A 20,355-nucleotide genomic window follows, 5' to 3' on the forward strand; every position below is an offset into this window, starting at 1 on the left:
TCGTCTCGCACCCAAACGCGCAAGCCATTCAATTAGACGCGATGTGTCCATCATCCAGCAGATGCGCAATGCGCTTCATATGGTTTTCACAAGCAAGGCACACTGGCAACCGTGGGGTATTATCGAACGTTCAACGCGGACACTATTTCCTATACAACGCATAGCTAATTCCAGGTAACCTGTTTGGAAGTGCCGTCCCCTCGTACTAGAAGAGGGCGATCAGACCCGAGTCTGCAAGGGACTCATCTGAGGTGGCTCTTACTACGAAGCTATAAGTTATAAGGTACCATGAGAACCGGGATGGCCCTCTGAGAATATTTTCTCCAAGAAAATTCCTGGAGTATAGGCTCTCGGTTTTGTTTTTCGCGGTTAGCCCCCTTGCGGGAGTTTCATGGTGGTTGTGGTTATGTCTGCATCGCGGCGCATGAACTCAAGCGGAGTTGCGCTGTACAACTCGCGCACCGCATCCCTTAGTTGTGGCAAAGGTGTTAGATAGGCCTCGCATCCTTTGGTATGAATGATGAGCCTGCACCGAGTATAAACCAGTAGCGCTGTGGTAGTCATAGCGGGGCATTGATTGTGGTCTTCAAATCAATTTGTGTCCGATGAGGACCGCGGGTTTATGCCTACACGACAGATACTCACGTTATACTCCAGGATCTTAATGTACAACAAATAGGTAACTTCACGGAAATGCTTCGTGGCAGGAAAATATCCTCTATAATGGACTTGGTGCAAGCGTTCATCCAAATACCTGTGGAAGAGGAAGGCATTAAGAAGACAGCCATCACGACATCATTTGAGTCACGAGTCACCGTGCATGACTTTCGGATTGCACAATGCAACGCAGACATGCCAGCGCCTAGTCGACGTGGTTACCCAAGGATACGATTTCTGCCATCCGTATATAGACGATATCCTTCTCCCATCCATAGATGAAAAGGAGCACCTGAAACGCATGATGTTCGTGCACCAGCTGAGAAAGTCGAATCTGTCCGCTTCTATCCGAAGCCGAACACCGCCAATTTCATGGCGCGATGAACTTTTTCAGGAGTTGCATGCTGTGCAACACAAGCACCACTCAACGGAAAAGGAAAGGCCGAACTTCGCTGAACTGCTGAGGCTGAGGTCACTTCAAACAGCAAAAGGTGATCCTTCACAAGCCAATTTGCTAGCCCATCCTCAGACGTTACTCATGAATGCCTCTTATTGCCCCGCTGGCGTAGCCCTTCAATAGCAAGTTAATGGAGTCTTGCCTTCTTTTCAAAGAAATGTAGCCATGTATAGACTCGTTATAGAGACCGAGAGCTGCTGCTAAACGTTCACACCCCTATAGAGGAGACTGCAGAGTCGAAGAAAGATATCTTCCACGAGGCAGTTGAGCGGACCCTCGAAACCTGTCCCAAGTGTGATATCGAAATCATACTTTGAGATTTCAACAGTCAAGTAGGGATGGAGCCCGTATTCAGGCGATACGTCGGCTTCCATTGCTTCTGTAAAAATACAAATGGTGACGGACTGGGGATTATTCAATTAGCAGTGTCGCACGAAATGGTTGTTGGATCTACCTGGTTTGCGCGGAAAGCGTTGCACAAACATACGTGGGCCTCTCTAGACGCAACCACTTTCAACCAAATTGACCACGTTCTGATTGAACGCCGCCACCTCTCAGCCTTGATGAATATCAGAACATATAGGGGGGGGGGGGGGGGGGGGGGGGGGGGCAATATAGATTCGGACCACTATCTCGTTGGCATGGTGCTCCGAGCTCGAATTACGACACCATCTACAATCCCTTCTGACAATCAGGTGAGAGTGAATACTGAAGCCATTCACAACAAATCCCTCCGCAACACCTATAAGAGGGAAATGGATGCCGCAATAACCGCAGTCAACAGAGGTCCTGGAGATGAAGCATCAAAAAATGATCTTCACAACAACCTGAAGAACGTTATCACTGATACAGCCACAAAGGTACTTGGCCCCAGCCGCAAGAAAAGTCGGAACGGCTGGTTCGACGATGAATTTAAGGTAGCTACGAAACGGAAGAATGCTGTATACCGAGTAATGTTGCATTCTCAAAGAACGCGCAGATACCTACCAAGAACTCCGTCGAACGGAGAAGCGACTTCACAAACTGAAAAAGGAAGCCTGGAAGAACCAACACGTCTGTGAACTCGAAAAGTACAGGGAGCAACCGCACCAGGCGCGGAATTTTTACCAAGATGTCGGCAGGATGAAGCTTAATACACCTCGATGCTGATCCTGAAATGGTCTGACGGGTGAGTGAACACTACATCCACCGTGACGACCAGACCATTTTTCTCGACATCAGGAGCGGGGGTCGAGTCAGCAGCAAAAATGGAAACCCAGGATAGCTGTATAGTCTACTTGAGCTTTCGTGGAAGAAACTTTCTTGGCGATTTTATAAGAAGGAAGGAAGGGAAAAGTGAGTCGGCTATGTCAGCGGGTAACTGAGGCATGCGACTCTACAATGCCGCGTCGGAAGTTCCACCACATTAGGAAACCAAACTACCGGTGGAACCAAAAAATCGTGTTGTTGAGAGAATCCTCTCTGCGAGAGAGAAGGATTTGCCGAAGGACAAAAGGGAAGCCAGAACATCGCCGGTCGCAAAAAGAATGCCGCAATCTTGGAAGTAGCCTTAAGAAGGCTATATGGGAAAGTAAGCGGAATTACAACAAGCAGTTATGCCTTGAGGCAAATACAAACCCGTGGGGCGCCGCGTACAAGATTCATGGGCACAAAAACGATCCCAAGTGGCGTGCTTGCGACTCTTGTTCAAAATAATCGCAATCCTTTTCCCCTATCAAGAAGAAAGTTGACCTGATGGTTTAGCAGGACGTGTTCACAATCCCCGGGGCCACGGAAGAAGAACTACAAGTGATTTGTGGAAGAATTGGGGATAATAAGGCTTCGGGATTGAATGAGATTCCGAACAAAAAAGTTGACTTACGGTTTCGTCCAGGGCAGAGACAACTCATCAAATGCCTCACCGAACAAACCCCTGAAGCTGACTGCTAAAGTCAAGCCCGCACGGCTCTTAAGCACATTTGTATCATACTTGACGGAAAAATTATCTCCTGCCCAGTGGAAAAGGCAGAGGTTGGTTTTGGTACCGAAACGCCAAAACCCACCAGGCGGACCCTCTTCATACCGGCCTATCTGTCTTTTAGACACTATGAAAAAGATTTTGGAGAGGGGGATATACAACAGAGTGCTTCCCTGCGCCCGGAGCATCAGTATGGGTTTCGCAGAATACGATCCACTGTCGATGCAATAGCAACGGTAGTCGAGCTGACCCGGGAGGCATTGGCTGCCGGTAAGCGCTGCGCGGTAGTGACGCTGGATGTCAGGAATGCCTTTAACTGCCAACTGGGTGGGATTAAGGGCACCCTGGCTAAACTCGATGTCCTGGGTTACTTAGCTCGGACAACCGACGGTTGCCTCGCGGAGAGACTTCTTTGGTACGAGACAGACGACGGCTGAAGGAATTTGTTGTGACAGCAGGTGTTCCCCAAGGCTCCATACTAGGGCCGCTGCTGTGGAACATAATGTATGACGGAGTTATCGGCCTTCACGTGCCAACTAGGCAACATTGATTGATTTTGCAGACGACCTGATAATGAGTAGTTGCGAAACATCCCCAGCAAGTGGAACTGTGTGGAAGTGAAACCACTCATGCCATACCATGCCAACATGGCTCCAAATGGTGAAATTGAACCAAGCAAATGGTGAAATTGAACCAAGCAGAAAACAATACTGTCAAAATTCGGGTGGGTAATCACGAGGTCGTTTCAATAGGCAATGATCGGGTGGGCAATGATCGACGCCAAGTTGAACTTCGAAGGACACCTGGATTATCCGCACGAAAAGGCAGTAAAGGCTAGCTCATTTCCAGTAAAGGTGATGCCTAATATTGGAGGGCCAAAATCTAGTCGCTGGTTGCTTAACGCAGGAGATGGCAGCAACGGAGGGATAATTCCGAAAAAAACCGCTGGACCTATATGTTGATCCCATGTATTGGGAGATGGATCGAGCGGAAGCATGGAGAGCTGAATTAACACCTACCGCAGTCTCTTATGGAGCACGGTAGTTAAAAGAATTACTTACATTACTTCGCCTCCCCAGACCGTCCCGAATACGCCGCTACACCCGAGGATCCGAAGCATGTTATCTTCCATTTTGCAAGATTCGCGAATGAAATAGGAAGGTTAAACGATGTCCTCAACGCAGTTACCGGACTCCACAACTTTGTGAAGGAGATGCTGAAATCGGAAGGAAATTGGAGTGCGATATACGCAACAGTAACTGCGATACGAGAAACGCTGCAGGAACTAGATCGAGCGCGGAAAACGCGACGGACGCGTGACTTAGTTATGCTGGTGTAAACCAGAGCGCCCTCCGCGCCAAATAATACTTTACAGTTTTCCCGTGGGGATATGGGCGACAACAACCACGGCTAGATCATCTGCGAAACCGATGATCGTGGCCTCCTTTGGCATGGGAAGGATAAGGACCCCATTCTACATGTACATTATGTTCCACAGGAGAGGACCCACTAAGCCCTGTGGTACTTCTGTGGTGACGGTGTACTGTTTGGATCACTCATCCGTATCGTACCAAAGTCGTCTCTTCTACGAGAGGTGACTTTCGAGGAGCTTAGTCAAATAACTAAGGACACTCGTTTTAGCCGCTAAGCTTTTTACCGGAGCTTTTCACGGGATCGTTGAGATTCTCCTAAATGGATCAAACACTAGTCATCCACTATGGGCTAAGGAATGACCAGTTTGTGAAGCATCTTTTCATATTTTTGGAATAGGCGATCTCGTTCTTTTAACTCCCTCATTCTCTAGGCTACTTGTAGTATTCGATGCAACGGGGGCTAAGTATTCCACCATCGAGGCACTGCAGTCGAGGGATATCAACGGCCGGTAGCCTACTTTCCCAGGCTCAAAGCCAATTGTACTGGTGTTCCAAGTCCTTGCACTGTAATTTTTTCTCTCCTTTCTTCTTCCATATTGGTTTTCTGTTCTGGGTGTCCTTCCCATAGCTATTTTTGTCTATGGGTGAGTGTTTTTCTCCTAACCATCTGACATGCCCATGCCTGCACACTTCCAAATGCATACAAGTGCATATTCTTACGCATCCGCTGAACATTCCCTAATCCGCACGAAGGGACGCGTCTGATGGGAGATCTGGCAACTTCGTACAGGTCTGTCTGTTGTCCGCCCGTCTGTCTGTTTGTCTTTTTATCTGTCATACCTTGTATCTCAGAAACGGCTTATCTGATTGATACAAAATTTGGTGCAAAGATGGGACCAGTGAATCCTCTTGCATACAGGTACTTATATAGTCTCGTTGAGCGTAAGAGGGGACGGGGGTGGATCCACATACATGCAAAAGGGGGGAGTAAAATTTGTTTTTCACCGAGTATAGTCAGTATAGTCGTAAGGGGTATCAAATGAAAGGTATCAATTAGTACTTTCCGAACCCGATGCTAGTTTTGACATTGATTGCAAACGGGAGTAGTGCGGGGTTTCGGCAAGGGTCAGATACTTCAAATACCCGCTCTCACAAACTACCAAATCCAAATATCTGAAAATAAATTTGGTAGTCCTTACACATGGTATCTAGGCTTCAAAATACTTTTTATACCCATATCTGTTTAAATAAGGTCAATAATGGTATATTAACATATTTATTATAAGGATTTTTTTTTTAGATATTCTCTGGGAACACCACTTAATATTTTTTCGAGAATTGCCGGGTCCTAAGTCCGCATCAACTTGATGCCGGACTGAGGATCCCGGATGCGGAATTAGGACCACGTAATTCTCGATAAAAATATTTTCAGCTCTGGCCACGCTCTGGTCAGTAAGGCGAATTTACGGTCAATCTAATTCGTAGTCATGTTGTGTTCTGCGGATTACATAAAGAAGCACTTAACATCTGCGAGTTGCTTCGGTCACGCTGCTCCCAAGGCAGAGATGAGGCAGTGTCTAACGATTTGCCTCTGCCCTGGTAAGAAACCGTAAAGCCGTCGTCGCCTAATACACCTCTTAAGTTTATGCTAGAATCATCAAGTTCTGCAGTAATGAAGGCGATACTTTGGACCATGATACTACCAAGTTTGGTGGATATCACACTAGTACTAACAGAGTTATAATAGATCAAAATTGTCATTTTTGTCAAAATCTATTACATTCTAAGTCTTTGAATGTCAGCAGTATGACACTAAAGTGAATGGTTTGACAAGCTAAATGCGTAAACATTACGAGCTAGATACAAATGAAACAAATGCTCATTGAAATGTGCTTATATAAGCAATAAACCTTTGATACCTGACGCGCTTAGCCTCCGGTTTCCCACTATGCAATCTCGTTCATTTTTACGTAGCGGATCAACGCCGGCAATGAAGGAGTATTCGTGTACGAAATGTCAAGAAGCTACGAATGCAAGTAAAGAGCAAGTGAAATGGGAATCTAAACTACGTGCACTACACCACAATGATCCGTAGGAGCCTCAACAATCATCGTCCTTTTCCATTTTCTGGGAAAGAATTCGGATTACCAGGATTTCCCTGCAAGTGGAAATAGTAGCTCTGCAGAAAATGCAGGCGTAGCGATGAACAATTCCCTGGGGAGACTGTCAAACCTAGCGGCTCGATTCCGCTTGAGCGCATTGATAATAGAAATGATTTTGTTTCTATCTAGAGTAGCAGCACGTACCCGAATGTTACGATAACTAGCCATTTCATCCTCGGGAGGTGATATTCCACTGGATGTCATACAGTTGATGATCGTGGCAAATTGTTCCTTCCACCTGCGGTATCATCATCATCAACGGCGCAACAACCGGTATCCGGTCTAGGACTGCCTTAATAAGGAACTCCAGACATCCCGGTTTTGCGCCGAGGTCCACCAATTCGATATCCCTAAAAGCTGTCTGGCGTCCTGACCTACGCCATGGCTCCATCTTAGGCAGGGTCTGCCTCGTCTTCTTTTTCTACCACAGATATTGCCCTTATAGACTTTCCGGGTGGGATCATCCTCATCCATATGGATTAAGTGACCCGCCCACCGTAACCTATTGAGCCGGATTTTATCCACAATCGGACGGTCATGGTATCGCTCATAGATTTCGTCATTGTGTAGGCTACGGAATCGTCCATCCTCATGTAGGGGGCCAAAAATTCTTCGGAGGATTCTTCTCTCGAACGCGGCCAAGAGTTCGCAATTTTTCTTGCTAAGAACCCAAGTTTCCGAGGAATACATGAGGACTGGCAAGATCATAGTCTTGTACAGTAAGAGCTTTGACCCTATGGTGAGACGTTTCGAGCGGAACAGTCTTTGTAAGCTGAAATAGGCTCTGTTGGCTGACAACAACCGTGCGCGTATTTCATCATCGTAACTGTTATCGGTTATATTTTGTCTTGCCTTCATTGATGTGCAGCCCAAGATCTCGCGCCGCCTGCTCGATCTGGATGAAGGCAGTTTGTACATCTCGGGTCGTTCTTCCCATGATGTCGATATCGTCAGCATAGGTAGTAGTTGGCTGGACTTGAAGAGGATCGTACCTCTTGCATTTACCTCAGCATCACGGATTACTTTCTCGAGGGCCAGGTTACAGAGGGCACATGATAGGGCATCTCCTTGTCGTAGATCGTTGTTGATGTCGAAAGGTCTTGCGAGTGATCCTGCTGCTTTTATCTGGCCTCGCATATTGGTCAGGGTCAACCTAGTCAGCCTTATTAATTTCGTCGGGATACCGAATTCTCTCATGGCCGTGTGTAGTTTTACCCTGGCTATGCTATCATAGGCGGCTTTAAAGTCGATGAACAAATGGTGCAACTGTTGTCCATATTTCAACAGTTTTCCATCGATTGCCGCAGAGAGAAAATCTGTTCTGTTACTGATTTGCCTGGAGTGAAGCCTCTTTGGTATGGGCCAATGATGTTCTGGGCGTATGGGGCTATCCGGCCTAGCAAGATAGAGGAGAATATCTTATAGATGGTACTCAGCAACGTGATACCTATATAATTGCTGCACTGTGTGATATCTCCCTTTTTATGTATGAGACAGATAATGCCTCGTTGCCAATCGTTAGGCATTGATTCGCTGTCCCATACTTTGAGCACAAGTTGATGAACCACTTGGTGTAACTGGTCGCCTCCATATTTTTTACCAATTCGGCTGTAATTCCATCGGTTCCTGGCGATTTATGATTTTTTAGCCGATAAATTGCACGGACTGTTTCTCCTAAACTTGGTGGTGGCAGTATTTATCCGTCGTCTTCAGTTGGCGGGGCCTCCAACTCGCCGATATTCTGGTTGTTCAGTAGCTCATCAAAGTACTCAACCCATCGCTCTAATATGCCCATTCTGTCGGAAATCAGATTTCCCTCTTTGTCTCGGCAGGATGAGCATCGCGGTGTATAAGGCTTCATCTTGCTGACTTGTTGGTAAAACTTCCCCGCCTGATGCGGTTGCTCCCTGTACTTTTCTAGTTCACAGACTTGTTGGTTCTCCCAGGCTTCATTTTTTCGTCTGTGAAGTCATTACTCTGTCAAACATTACTCGGTATGCGGCATTCTTTCGTTCCGTTGCTAGCTTACATTCATCGTCAAACCAGCCGTTCCGACTCCTTTTGTGGCTGGGGCCAAGTATGTTTGTAGCCGTATCAATGTTAACGTTCTTCAGGTGATTGTGAAGATCATTTGTTGATGCTTCATCTCCAGGTCCTCTGTTGATTGCAGTTATTGCGGCATCCATTTCCCTCTTATAGGTGTCGCGGAGGGTTGTGTTGTGGATGGCTTCAGTGTCCACTCTCACCTGATTGTCGGAGGGGATTCTAGGTGGTATTGTTATTCGAGCTCGGAGCACCATGCCAACGAGATAGTGATCCGAGTCTATATTGGCCCCTCTATATGTTCTGATATTCATGAAGGCTGAGAGGTGGCGGCGTTCGATCAACACGTGGTCAATTTGGTTGAAAGTGGTCCCGTCTGGAGAGGCCCACGTATGTTTGTGGACCGCTTTCCGCGCAAACCAGGTACTTCCAACAACCATTTCGTGTGACCCTGCTAATTGGATAATCCGCAGTCCGTTATCATTTGGTTTTTCGTGTAAGCTATGGGAGCCCACTAAGCCTAAGAAACCTTCTCCGAGCACATGGTTTACTGGATGACCGCTATAATATATGATGTAGCGGCTCTTCTCCAAAAAATCGGTCCCTGTCCATCGTATCTCTTGTAACGCTGTTATATCAGCCCTATATTGGGACAGGGTATCGGCTAGCTGCTCATCAGCTTTATCTCTGTGCAGGGAGCGCACGTTCCGAGGCTCCTTTCGTGGCTCCGTAACATCGGTTTTCCGTGTAGGGTTGTCAGCCCTACCCAACCCCCAACCTGGAGGACCAGTTGGTACAGTTTGTCCCGTTTTTAGGCGCGGGAGACTCGCTTTCATCCTTCTCCGTCTGCAGCTTTTCGTTACGAAAGAGCTCCCAGCGGTCACCACGTGGAGGTGGAGATAGCGTTTGGTAGAAGAGCTGTTGGTGTTGGTTCAGCATGCGTTTTCCAGGTTTTATGGTCCATCGTGGTACCAATTCACGTTTCGCCCTGGGACCTATACTACCCTTTGACCCTTTGACCACTTGCGGTATCCGTTTCTAAAATCGTTATCATTTAAGGGAGTGCATTTCTAACAAGCGTAAAAATAATATGTTTAACTTCCCCAGATTTTTGAAGGTATCGGAGCTCCAACGCGTCATGCATACTCGTCTCCAATTCCTTAAGTTCTTCGATCTGCTTCTGCAGTCAACCAAATTTTGTGACACCTATTTTGAAAGTAACTGACGACGTTAGTAGCGTCCAAGAAGAGGGTATTTTTTATGTTGGCGCAATGCTTAATGCTGTTATTCAGGCCCCCCCCCTCTCCTTTTTAAGAAAAATGTATATAGTGAAAGCACATAGCCATTAATTACGAAACCAAACAATTGGAATGCCGAAGTAGAGTGATTCGTTTATAGTAGTAAATCAACTGCTCAATGTTCTCTCATCTCGATTTAAACTTTCTAAAAGTTTTCTGAAGATAGTACGTTTATAGATAAGCAAACTCGCTAATTTCGTTCTTATCGCCTTTCTAAGAAATTTTGTCTGGTATGAATACCATAAAAGGTTTTTTGAAATTAGCAAGTAAAAGTATCTGCACACTAATAGGCATGACGCCTTTACTTTAACATAAAGTAATTATCTGGATAAGTAAAGATACTCTAGAGAGTGTGACAAAACTCTTTGAAAAGGTCTAGCAGATACTTGTGAATATACTTGGGTAACTTTGAGCTTCATAAGAAGCTTCAAATATATGATGTTGTTACATGGATTTCTTGCCTGTCTGGCACTCCACGATAAGAACAAAGAAATATAAACAAGACAGTCCGCAATCTTTGTTGGCAGATAACAAAATCAGATTGATCGCCGGTATAAAAGCTCAAGCTCACTACTAGGCTTTGCACAGTTCTTAAAGATAGTTCTTCCAGCTATTTGTCTGTAGAAAATTAATCGCAATTAGCAATTGTGTAACGACAGTGGCAAAGTTACTTTAGATAAATATCTAGTGATTCACTTGAATCAGTCGCGATGATCGGGACGGTGTTATCAGTTCTGTGGTCCCAGTGGACATTGTTTTTGGGTGTTTCACTATTCATTGCCTATAAATGGCTAACGTCCACCTACGACTTTTTCGAGAAGAGAAATGTGCAACATGAAAAGCCAATAGTTTTCTTCGGGAATTTCAAAAGATTGATACTCCGCCAAGAGTCGATGTTTGATATGTTCAAGCGGTTTTACTTGAAATTCAAAGATTACAAGTGAGTTAAGATACTTTAGGGGATTTTTATCTGGTTGGGTTGTCTTTGTATCTAAACGCAATTCGTAACTAAATTATTGCGAAAACCGGTTTCAATATTCAAAGTCTAGAGTATGAAAAAGTACCGATTTGGAGGACAAGTCTGGATTCTAGTGTGTATCATTTACATGATTAATATCTTACGTGTAATACTCGTTCGTATCTTGTTACATAGAATTTACATCTATACTCCCGTGCTCAGAGAAGATATTGAATGAGATGAATGAGTAGCAAATTCGCTCAATACGCTCAATGTTTTGAATTATTATTATCTCAACTACACAATTTTATCACACATTTTATTATGAAAATTATAGATTCAAACTATGTATATCTGCACACCAAACTGTTTTTGAAACAATATTTTTAAGGTTTTGTGTAAAACAAGGGGCTACATACGAATTCACAGAATATAGCCATGTAGGGTACCAAATAAAAGGGCTCTTCTTTTTCTTCAACCTTTGTCCCGTTCAATAGCGGGGTCGGCTCGTCGTGATTGGCTTCGCCATTTGGCTCTATCGAATGCCTGATCTGGGTGCAATCTCGAGGCTTTCAAATCCCCATCCAGCGTATCAAGCCACCGTTGCTTAGGTCTGTCTTTTGGTCGTTTTCCATCGACTTTGATGTTCAGACCAATCTTGGCAAGTGAATTCTCGTTTGCACGAATTGCGTGACCATACCATCGAAGACGCCTCTCTCGCAACTTTTCCACGATCGGTGCAACCCCATAACGATCGCGGATATCCTCATTTCAGATGTGATCTAAATGTGTAACGCCACTAGTCCAACGTAGCATCTTCGTCTCCATTACCGCAAGACGCCGGTCATTGTCTTTTATGGTCGGCCAACACTCAGAACCATAGAGTGCGACTGGACGGACGACAATGCGGTAAATTTTAGATTTGAGACGTTCGTTGATACGTCGATCACAAAGGACACCAGTTGTGGAACGCCACTTCATCCAGGTTGCGTTAATGCGTGAAACAATTTCATAACGCAGTTCTCCATTGGCTGATAGCGTTGATCCGAGGTATTTAAATCGCTCAGTTCTGGGCAGATCACTGCCGCTGACAGTGATTGTGCCTGTTTCATGGGGACCGGTCGTCAAAAATTCAGTTTTGTTTAAATTCAATCTCAGACCGTGTTGCATGAGGCGATCATTCCATTTTTGAACAAGTTGCTCGAGATCATTTTTGCTACCAGATGCTAGGAAAACATCATCTGCATAAAGCAGTGTGTAGGGCGCTCGACGTTGGATATCCCGTGTGACGGTGTCCATAACAAGGACAAAGAGGAGTAGTGAGAGGGCACTTCCTTGATGAACACCAACAGAGACACGAAGCGGTTTTGATACACCCGCCATACTTCGAACTTTACTTTTCGGATCGTGGTAGAGCAATTGAACCCAGCGCACCAGTTCTTCTGGCACTAAGTGTTGTCGTAAAGCATACCAGATGAGTTCGTATGGTACACGGTCAAACGCTTTCTCTAGATCCAGAAAGGCAATGTAAAGAGGGCGATGCTTCTCACGGTGTTTCTCCATGAGTAACCGCGCAGCGTGTATTGCGTCAGTAGTTCCGCAGTTCTTGACAAATCCGGCTTGATTCACGGTTATTTCAACGATTTCGCGAATACGGTTGTCAAGAATGCGTTCAAAAATCTTCATGGTATGGGAAAGTAACCGGATCGGACGGTAGTTTGAACATTCTGCTGGGCTACCTTTCTTTTTCTATATTGGAACAGTGGTACTTTCTTGCCAGTCAGATGGTGTTCTTCCTTCCTGAATAACCCGGTTAAAGAATTCACTGAGCCACAGTGTTGGGTCCCAGCTCTTCGCTTTCCAGAGCTCAGATGCGATGTCGTCAGGTCCTGTTGTTTCCCCGATTTCATTTGATTTATTGCCTCCTCGACTTCAGTTGCGCTGACTGGTGGAACTGCACCAAATGTCGGCAATGATTGTGGAAGTGGAGGATGAGCAAATTCTTCAGTTGAAATCTATCTATCCGTTGTGGCTCGACGGTTGGTAAGCAAAGTACCGTTCTTGTCATTAACACAACAGAAGTGTTCGATATCCTGTGTGCGTTCTTCACGGCTTTTAGCAAGTCGATACAGATCTCTCTCGCCATCCCGAGTGTCCAGTTTATCGTAAAGATTTTTGAAATGGTTCGCTCGGGTAACAGCGACCGCTTTCTTTGCTTCCCGGTTGACATTCTTATAAAGTTGCCAATTAGCATTATCGTCGAGAAATTTGTGGTAGAGGCGTTTCTTTTCACAGACCTTCATTTCAACATCATCATTCTAAAGCCAAGTATCTCGGTTGATGTACCGCTTACCCGGCTTGGTGACCCCGAGGGTTGCAGAGGCCACTTTGTGGATCGCGTCTTATGAGAATCAATCAGTCAATTTGCGTTTTATTGTTCCCACTATAAAATGTGGGAAGATGAGACAATCGTTTGATGAACCATATATTCATAAGTACAAGGTCATGTGTGTCCGCAAAATCGATTATACGCGCGCCACCTTCATTGCGCGCTCCGAACCCCTTTCACCCATGGCATCTGTTACCGTCTGCCTTTTCACCCACATGACCATTAAGGTCGCCGGCAATGATTATGTAATCGTCAGCAGGCACGTGACAAGTCTTTTCATCGAGAAGTTGCCAGAAGGCATCTTTCTCGGCATCAGATCGACCTGTCTGTGGTGCATACGCGGTGAAGAAGTGAATAGTGCGATCGGGCTGATATAATGGTGAGCTTCATCAGCCGATCATCAAATCGTTCGACTTCTTTAATGGCATCACGGGAACCCTCTGAGATGGCAATGCCAACACCATATTGAGTGTGTGGGTTACCAAAATAAGGAAGTTTATAGCCATTTTTACCGCGTTCGCGTTCAATGTCGCAGCTTTTGGCACCAGACCATCGGGTTTCTTGCAGAGCGCAGATATCAATGCGCCTTTTCCGAAAGGCTCTTGCGAGTTCCTCGATATTTCCAGTTAGGGTACCAACATTTAGCGTGCAGACACGTATTTGTTTTGTTCGTTGTGTGCGGACTAACTTGCTTACGTCCTGACGCCGTCCATGCGTCAAGAACCCTTGCCCATTTCTCGATAGGACTGAGGCCCGTCCTGCCGCGTCGACTGAGGTGGACGCCCTAGCATTTCTCCGAGGCTTGTGACTCAATCCGATCATCATGTTTGTAACGACATTCTATGCATTTTCTTGGTCGACCTGTCGCGGGGCCTGTCACCAAGAGAGATCAGGTAGGATTTAGCATAGTAGAATAACTCCAACTATACTCTATTTATCTCTTTCCCTGATCTCAGCATTTTATTTTTGTTTTACTGAGGATAGTACAGAGTACGTTGCCTCAAACCCTCCTCCTTTACCTGGGCTTGGGACCAGCATACTATGTTAATAGCATGGCGGAGTTTATCAAATAAAAGGGCTCAATTAGTAATTTTCGAAACTGATGATATTTTTGATACCAAGTGAAATGTAGGGGTGTGAGGGCTCAAAATATGACCCCCCAAAGGTATAACAGGTCTCGTTCTCAGAACCAATCCAACTGAAAGATCTGAAAAAAATCACAGCAGTATATCTAAGCGAAATCTATGCTTCAAAGTAAATCCCGTTCCGATATTCGCACAAATACAGTTAATAATAGTATATTAGTATATTTTAGAAATTCACCCAAAAACCCCCTTTAAGTTGTGTCTTCTGTGCGCGATGTTAGTAGCCGCACCTTCCTCATCTTCTCCGCTTTTCGTAGTTAGCCCAGGATTGATACGATCATTGAGTTGATCGCATCCCAATCCTCCTGCGATATTAGCATTCTCCTCACCACATTTTCCGGTGTCAGTGCTTTACCTAAAATTTCCTCTAGGTTTCTCCTCTCGTCCCTGAATCTCCGACAGTGGAAGAGTATGTGCTCTGGGTCCTCAGGGACTCCGTTGCAGTTTGAACAATTGGGCGAACTATCTAATTTGAACTTGTAGAGGTACTGGCGATATACTCCATGGCTCCTCAGAAATTGGGTGAGGTTATAATAAATCTCCCTATGTTGTCTTCCTAGCCACTCCTTGATGATAGGGATCACCCTGTGCGTCCACCGGCGCTTTCCCGAGTACTCCTATCGCCCGAGTCACGATCCCTGGGTAGCGCATCAAATCCATTGCTCGAATAAAGAAACCAACCCAGACGATCACAAGTTGGCAAAACAGAGGAGAACCACAATGGTGTTTCTCAATCGTGCTATAAAGGGTGATTTAGGCGCTAGCAGGAATCGCTATAAACAGGCACAGAAGGCTCTAAAAAAGAGGATAAGATCGGCTAAACGATCATCATGGAGACGCTTTTGCGAAGAGGCTAACTCTCTCGAGGCAACCTCAAAGCTGAAGCGGATTCTGGTCAAACGTAGCCAGAAACTGGGTTATTTACCTTTACAGAACGGGAGGTACACAGAAAGCGATGAAGAAACGACAAACCATTTCCTTGAAGTGCACTTCCCAGGCAGCATTCAAAATCTAATCTCGGGGCCAACAGGTGCATACAGCCCTCAGAAATACCAGAAAGGAGACAGCACTCCATGAACTTACGGAAAAAACTGAAAGATGTCTTACGGGCTGCCCACAGGGAGGGGTTCTCTCTCCACTATTATGGCTCTTGGTAATGGATACCCTGCTATGGCTCCTGGAGGACAAAAAAGTCTTTGCGCAAGCATTTGCGAACGACCTAGCCGTAATAATTACCGGCAAGTTTGCGGACACAATATGTGACTGCTTGAATGCAACTCTGCATGAAATCCACAGCTGGTGCCTCCGCAATGGACTCACGGTGAACGTCAGCAAGACTGGACTGGTTATGTTCAGCTATACGCTACCCACCTTAGCAGGGCCGGAAATCCAGCTGGCACAGTCAAGTACTCAGGAGTACATTTCGACTCCAAGTTAACGTGGAAGAATCATATGCAGATTGCTCTGGTGCTGTATGCGATAGGTAAGACCTGGGGACTCTCACCAAAATGGATATACTGGATGTATACATCCATAATGAAACCCATTTTGATGAATGCATGCATCGTCTGGTGGCCAAGACTGAACTTTGCTACAGTAGGAAGCTGCTAACGCAGATTCAGAGACTTGGTTGCTCCTTACTGAAGCAATGAGTACTACGCCGACTGCGGCACTTGAAGTTATCCTAAATTTTCCACACATTCATTTGGAGGTGAAACGGAAAGCAGCCAATGACGCATATAGGCTCGATACCATTGGGGCGTGGAAAGGCGGCCAATCACACGTTTATGCGTCTATCTGGAAATTCCTTGAAAAACATCCAGTAGCCCTGATGCCGACCGATCATATGGTTTCCAGATTCGTGTTTGAAAAGACATGCACTGCCGTAATTACCGAAAGAGAAGAATGGTCCACAAATGGTTATGAGTCTTTTCAGATTATAGACCTAATTACCTTCACCGACGGGTCAGTGATGGAGGATGGATCGAGCGCAGGGGTATTATCGAAGAATCCGATTATAGAACTGGCCCGACCCCTCGGAAAAATGACGAACATTTTCCAGGCGGAGGTATATGCCATTTCATTGGTAGCAGAAGAATGTCTGCGACAAAAGTGAAGGGGTCGCACCATTCGAATCTGTTCCGACAGTCGGGCGGCATTATCAGCACTAAATGGCAACGACATATCAAGCCAGTTGGTATGGAGTTGTCATCAGATGCTGTTGAAACTTGACCGACTGAACAAAACATTCCTGATATGGGTACCGGGGCACTCTAACATCGCTGGTAATGAGAAGGCTGACAGACTGGCTCACCGAGGGCCCGCATGCACAATGGTGGAGCCAGAACCAGCTCTTGGAATCCGACCATCTACTGTCAAGTTTACTCTGAAGGGTGAAATTGCAAGGATTCACGCAACCGAGTGGAGAAATTTGAACTCTTGCCGGCAAGCGAAAATCCTTATGAAAGAACCTAAGGCCACTAGAGCGGCATTTTTGTTGTCCCTTAAGAAGTGGAACATGAGGAGGAGGAGACGGCCCTGCACTTTTTATGCAGCTACCCGGCATCCTCAGATCTCAGACGAAGACACATTGGCAAGGTTTTCTTCAATGAAGAATCTGCACACTCTCTGCCTCTGGAGAATGTTCTCAGATTCGCTAAAGCCTGTGAACACCGTAGGCGGGAAGCCATTGAATAGGCAATTTACGGGGCTAGTACAATAGGCTTAACAATGGCTTGAGTGCTCGGAGCTGCGGCTCCCCCCAGTAAACTAAACTAAGAACTTCTATCGCTCCTGTCATCTATTACAGATCTCTCCCTTTCGGGGGTCTTCGTCTGCGATAAAGAGGAGACTAACAGCAGATGGTATATCCTCGACATTCCATCTTCCAAGATTTAATCGGCACCAATACCGAGATGACGAAGTCTCATCTGAGACGGTTCTGTAGGTAGACCGGACTCAGTTTATGACTATTACATGATATGCGAAAAGTCTTTCTCAAAATAAAGGTGGCATAAAGCAAGATCTAGCTCACGGCCCCGGATTAAGTGACCCGTCTATCCTCATGTAGGAGGCCAAAAATTCTTTGGAGGATTCTTCTCTCGAACGCGGCCAAGAGTTCGCAATTCTTCTTGCTAAGAACCCAAGTCTCCGAAGAGTACATGAGGACTGGCAAGATCATTGTCTTGTACAGTAATGGCTTTGATCCTACGGTGAGACGTTTCGAGCGGAACAGTTTTTGTAAGCTGAAATAGGCTCTGTTGGCAGCCAACAACCGTGCGCCGATTTCATCGTCGTAGCTGTTATCGGTTGTGATTTTCGACCTTAGGTAGGGGGAAATTTTCAACGGTCTCAAAGTTATAGTCTCCTATCTTTATTCTTCCCATTTGACCAGTGCCGTTTGATGTTATTGGTTGGTTGGTTTTTTGGTGTTGACTTTGCCACCATATATTTTGTCTTGCCTTGATTGATGTGCAGCCCAACATCTCGCGCCAATTGCCGCAGTTTGTACGTCTCGGGTCGTTCCTCCCATGATATCGATATCGTCAGTATAGGCCAGTAGTTGGGTGGACTTAAAGAGGATCATACCTCAGCATCACGGACACATGATACGGCATCCACTTGTCTTAATGTTCTCGAGAATGATCCTGCTGCTTTTACGTGGCCTCACACATTGGTCAGGGTCAGCCTAGTCAGTCTTATCAATTTCGTCGGGATACCGAATTCTCTATGCTGTCATAGGTGGCTTTAACGTCGATGAATAGATAGATGGTGCAACTGACAGCCATATTCCAACAGTTTTTCAGTGGTGGCAGTGTTTGTCCGTTGTCTTCAATTGGTGGGACCTCCAACTCGCCGATGTTCTGGTTGTTCAGTAGTTCATAAAAGTACTCAACCCGTCGCTCCAATATGGCCATTCTGTCGGAAATCAGATTTCCATCTTTGTCGCGGCAGGATGAACATCGAGGTGTATAAGGGTTCATCTTGACTTGTTGCTAAAACTTCGGTACTTCGGCCCTCTGGGTTTAATTAGGTCCTCTAGTATTTTGTTCTATTTGGCGGAATTGAAGGAACGTCAAGTATTATCACTGCATAGCATTTGCCCTCTTCAAGGCCGGCTTTAGCTATGTTAGTCAGTAGGTTAACTGCATTGAAATCCAAAGTGGCTCTTAGAGAGACCACCTGTCTTTTCGGCAGTCGGAAGTAGTCCATTGTAGATTATTCATTCAAATAATTTGCCAGTATTATTTAGAAGTCATATCGGTCTTTATGATGAAGGTTCACTCAGAGTTTTGTCTGGCTTGGGTATGAGAATCAGTCTCTGCATTTTCCTTTCGGTGGGAAATTCCTCCTCCTCATGACATGCAGTAAATGCGTCAGCAAACATATTTGGGGCTATATTTACTGCAGCCTTAAGGGCTTTGTTGGGGATACTATCCAAGCCAGGAGCCTTATTTTCTGCTATTTATGTTGCAGCTTTCAGTACCTCTTCATTACTTACTATGGGCATTTCGACGGGATCCCCTTGGACAATGGAAAAGCTTTTTTTCGCGTCTCTTCGTATTGTTCATGTACCTGCTCGTATCCAGATCGGTTCCTGTTTCGTTGACTGCGTCTTCTGGCTTTCAGGCAGATCTTGCGGTATTTTCAATTTCAGGGTACCGCCAGAAGTACGGTGCTCATTTCTGGGGGACCAGTACACCTTGGCATGGATGTGTCATATGCTCGTCGTAACTTTTCGCCAATCTGGGAAACCTTTACAGTAAGACTTCTTTGAAAATTTCTTCGTCAAATCTGTTGACTGCCCGTTTCATAGCTTTCTTCTGGATTGGATAAACTTGGTTTTCTAAGTTGCTACATTTCGAAAATTTTGATGGCCTGATGGTCGCTGTGTATGTAACTTTCACTAACGTACCAAATCCTTCACTAAAATGTGTGATGACCCCGTTTCCCTTGTTCGGAAAGTTTTGGCGCATCCAGTGTTTGCTAAAATAAGATTGAGAGCAAAAAGAGCTTCATGTAGTACACGCCTTCTTGCGTTCGTTGCGCGGTTGCCCCATCTATCAGCTCATGCGTTAAAGTCGAGCAATGATTTTAGGGTTATGGTCTCTTAAATTCTTCGCTAGTCTCCATTCATGCAAAACGGGAGGTGTAAATTTCTTTCACCGAATATAGGCATGTGGGGAATCAAATGAAAGGTCTCGGTTAGTAGTTTCCGAAGCCGGCCTTAGTTTTGACATTTGTTGGGTGTATTAAGGTGGGGAGTGGTGGGGGTTGAAAATGATCATTTCTTTCGCAGACCCATTCTCAGAATTCTCAGAAACGATCAAAGAATTTTATTTTTGTTTTACTATAAAATATGTTGCCAGGACACTTCTTCATTTAGCCTTGGGACCAGCATGCTTTGAAAATAACATATATATATATATATACATATTCTCTTTCAGAGCGGCAATATGGGTTTCGGCGAGCCCGTTCTACGGTCGATGCAGTAGCAAAGGTCGTGGAATTGGCTCGAAATGCAATAGCCATGGGCAAATGCTGTGCTCTGGTGACGCTGGACGTCAAAAATGCTTTTAATTCAGCCAACTGGGGCTGGATTAAGGGCGCTTTGGCCAAACTCGGTGTTCCTAGCTACTTGGCTCGGCTCATGGAGAGTTACTTTTCGGACAGACTTCTCTGGTACGAGACGGACGACGGGCCGAAGGAGTACATTGTGACAGCAGGTGTGCCTCAAGGTTCTGTATTGGGACCGCTGCTGTGGAACATAATGTACGACGGAGTGCTTGGCCTTCGCGTGCCGGAGGAGACAACGCTGATTGGTTTTGCGGACGACTTGCAATTGCAAAGCATCCCGAGGACGTGGAGCTTTATGCAAATGAAGCCATTCATACCATCAAGTTATGGTTACGAATG

General features: G+C 45.6%; 1 protein-coding gene across 3 annotated transcripts in view; it reads left to right on the plus strand.

The window, feature by feature from the left end:
• LOC119651360 (probable cytochrome P450 9f2) overlaps positions 1–20,355 on the plus strand; it is a 109,169-nt gene that overhangs the window by 62,254 nt on the left and 26,560 nt on the right. The window contains exon 1 of one of the 3 annotated variants that reach the window (XM_038054928.1): positions 10,497–10,887. The exons of 1 other annotated variant lie outside the window; for it this stretch is intronic. In XM_038054928.1, coding sequence (XP_037910856.1) covers positions 10,658–10,887 — 230 coding nt within the window. In that variant the 5' untranslated portion in view covers positions 10,497–10,657. Of the gene's footprint in view, positions 1–10,496; positions 10,888–20,355 lie in introns of those variants that run through there. One more of the 3 variants, XM_038054927.1, reaches the window with a different exon arrangement.

This window comes from Hermetia illucens, chromosome 3, assembly GCF_905115235.1.
Source record: "Hermetia illucens chromosome 3, iHerIll2.2.curated.20191125, whole genome shotgun sequence".
Classification (NCBI taxonomy): domain Eukaryota; kingdom Metazoa; phylum Arthropoda; class Insecta; order Diptera; family Stratiomyidae; genus Hermetia; species Hermetia illucens.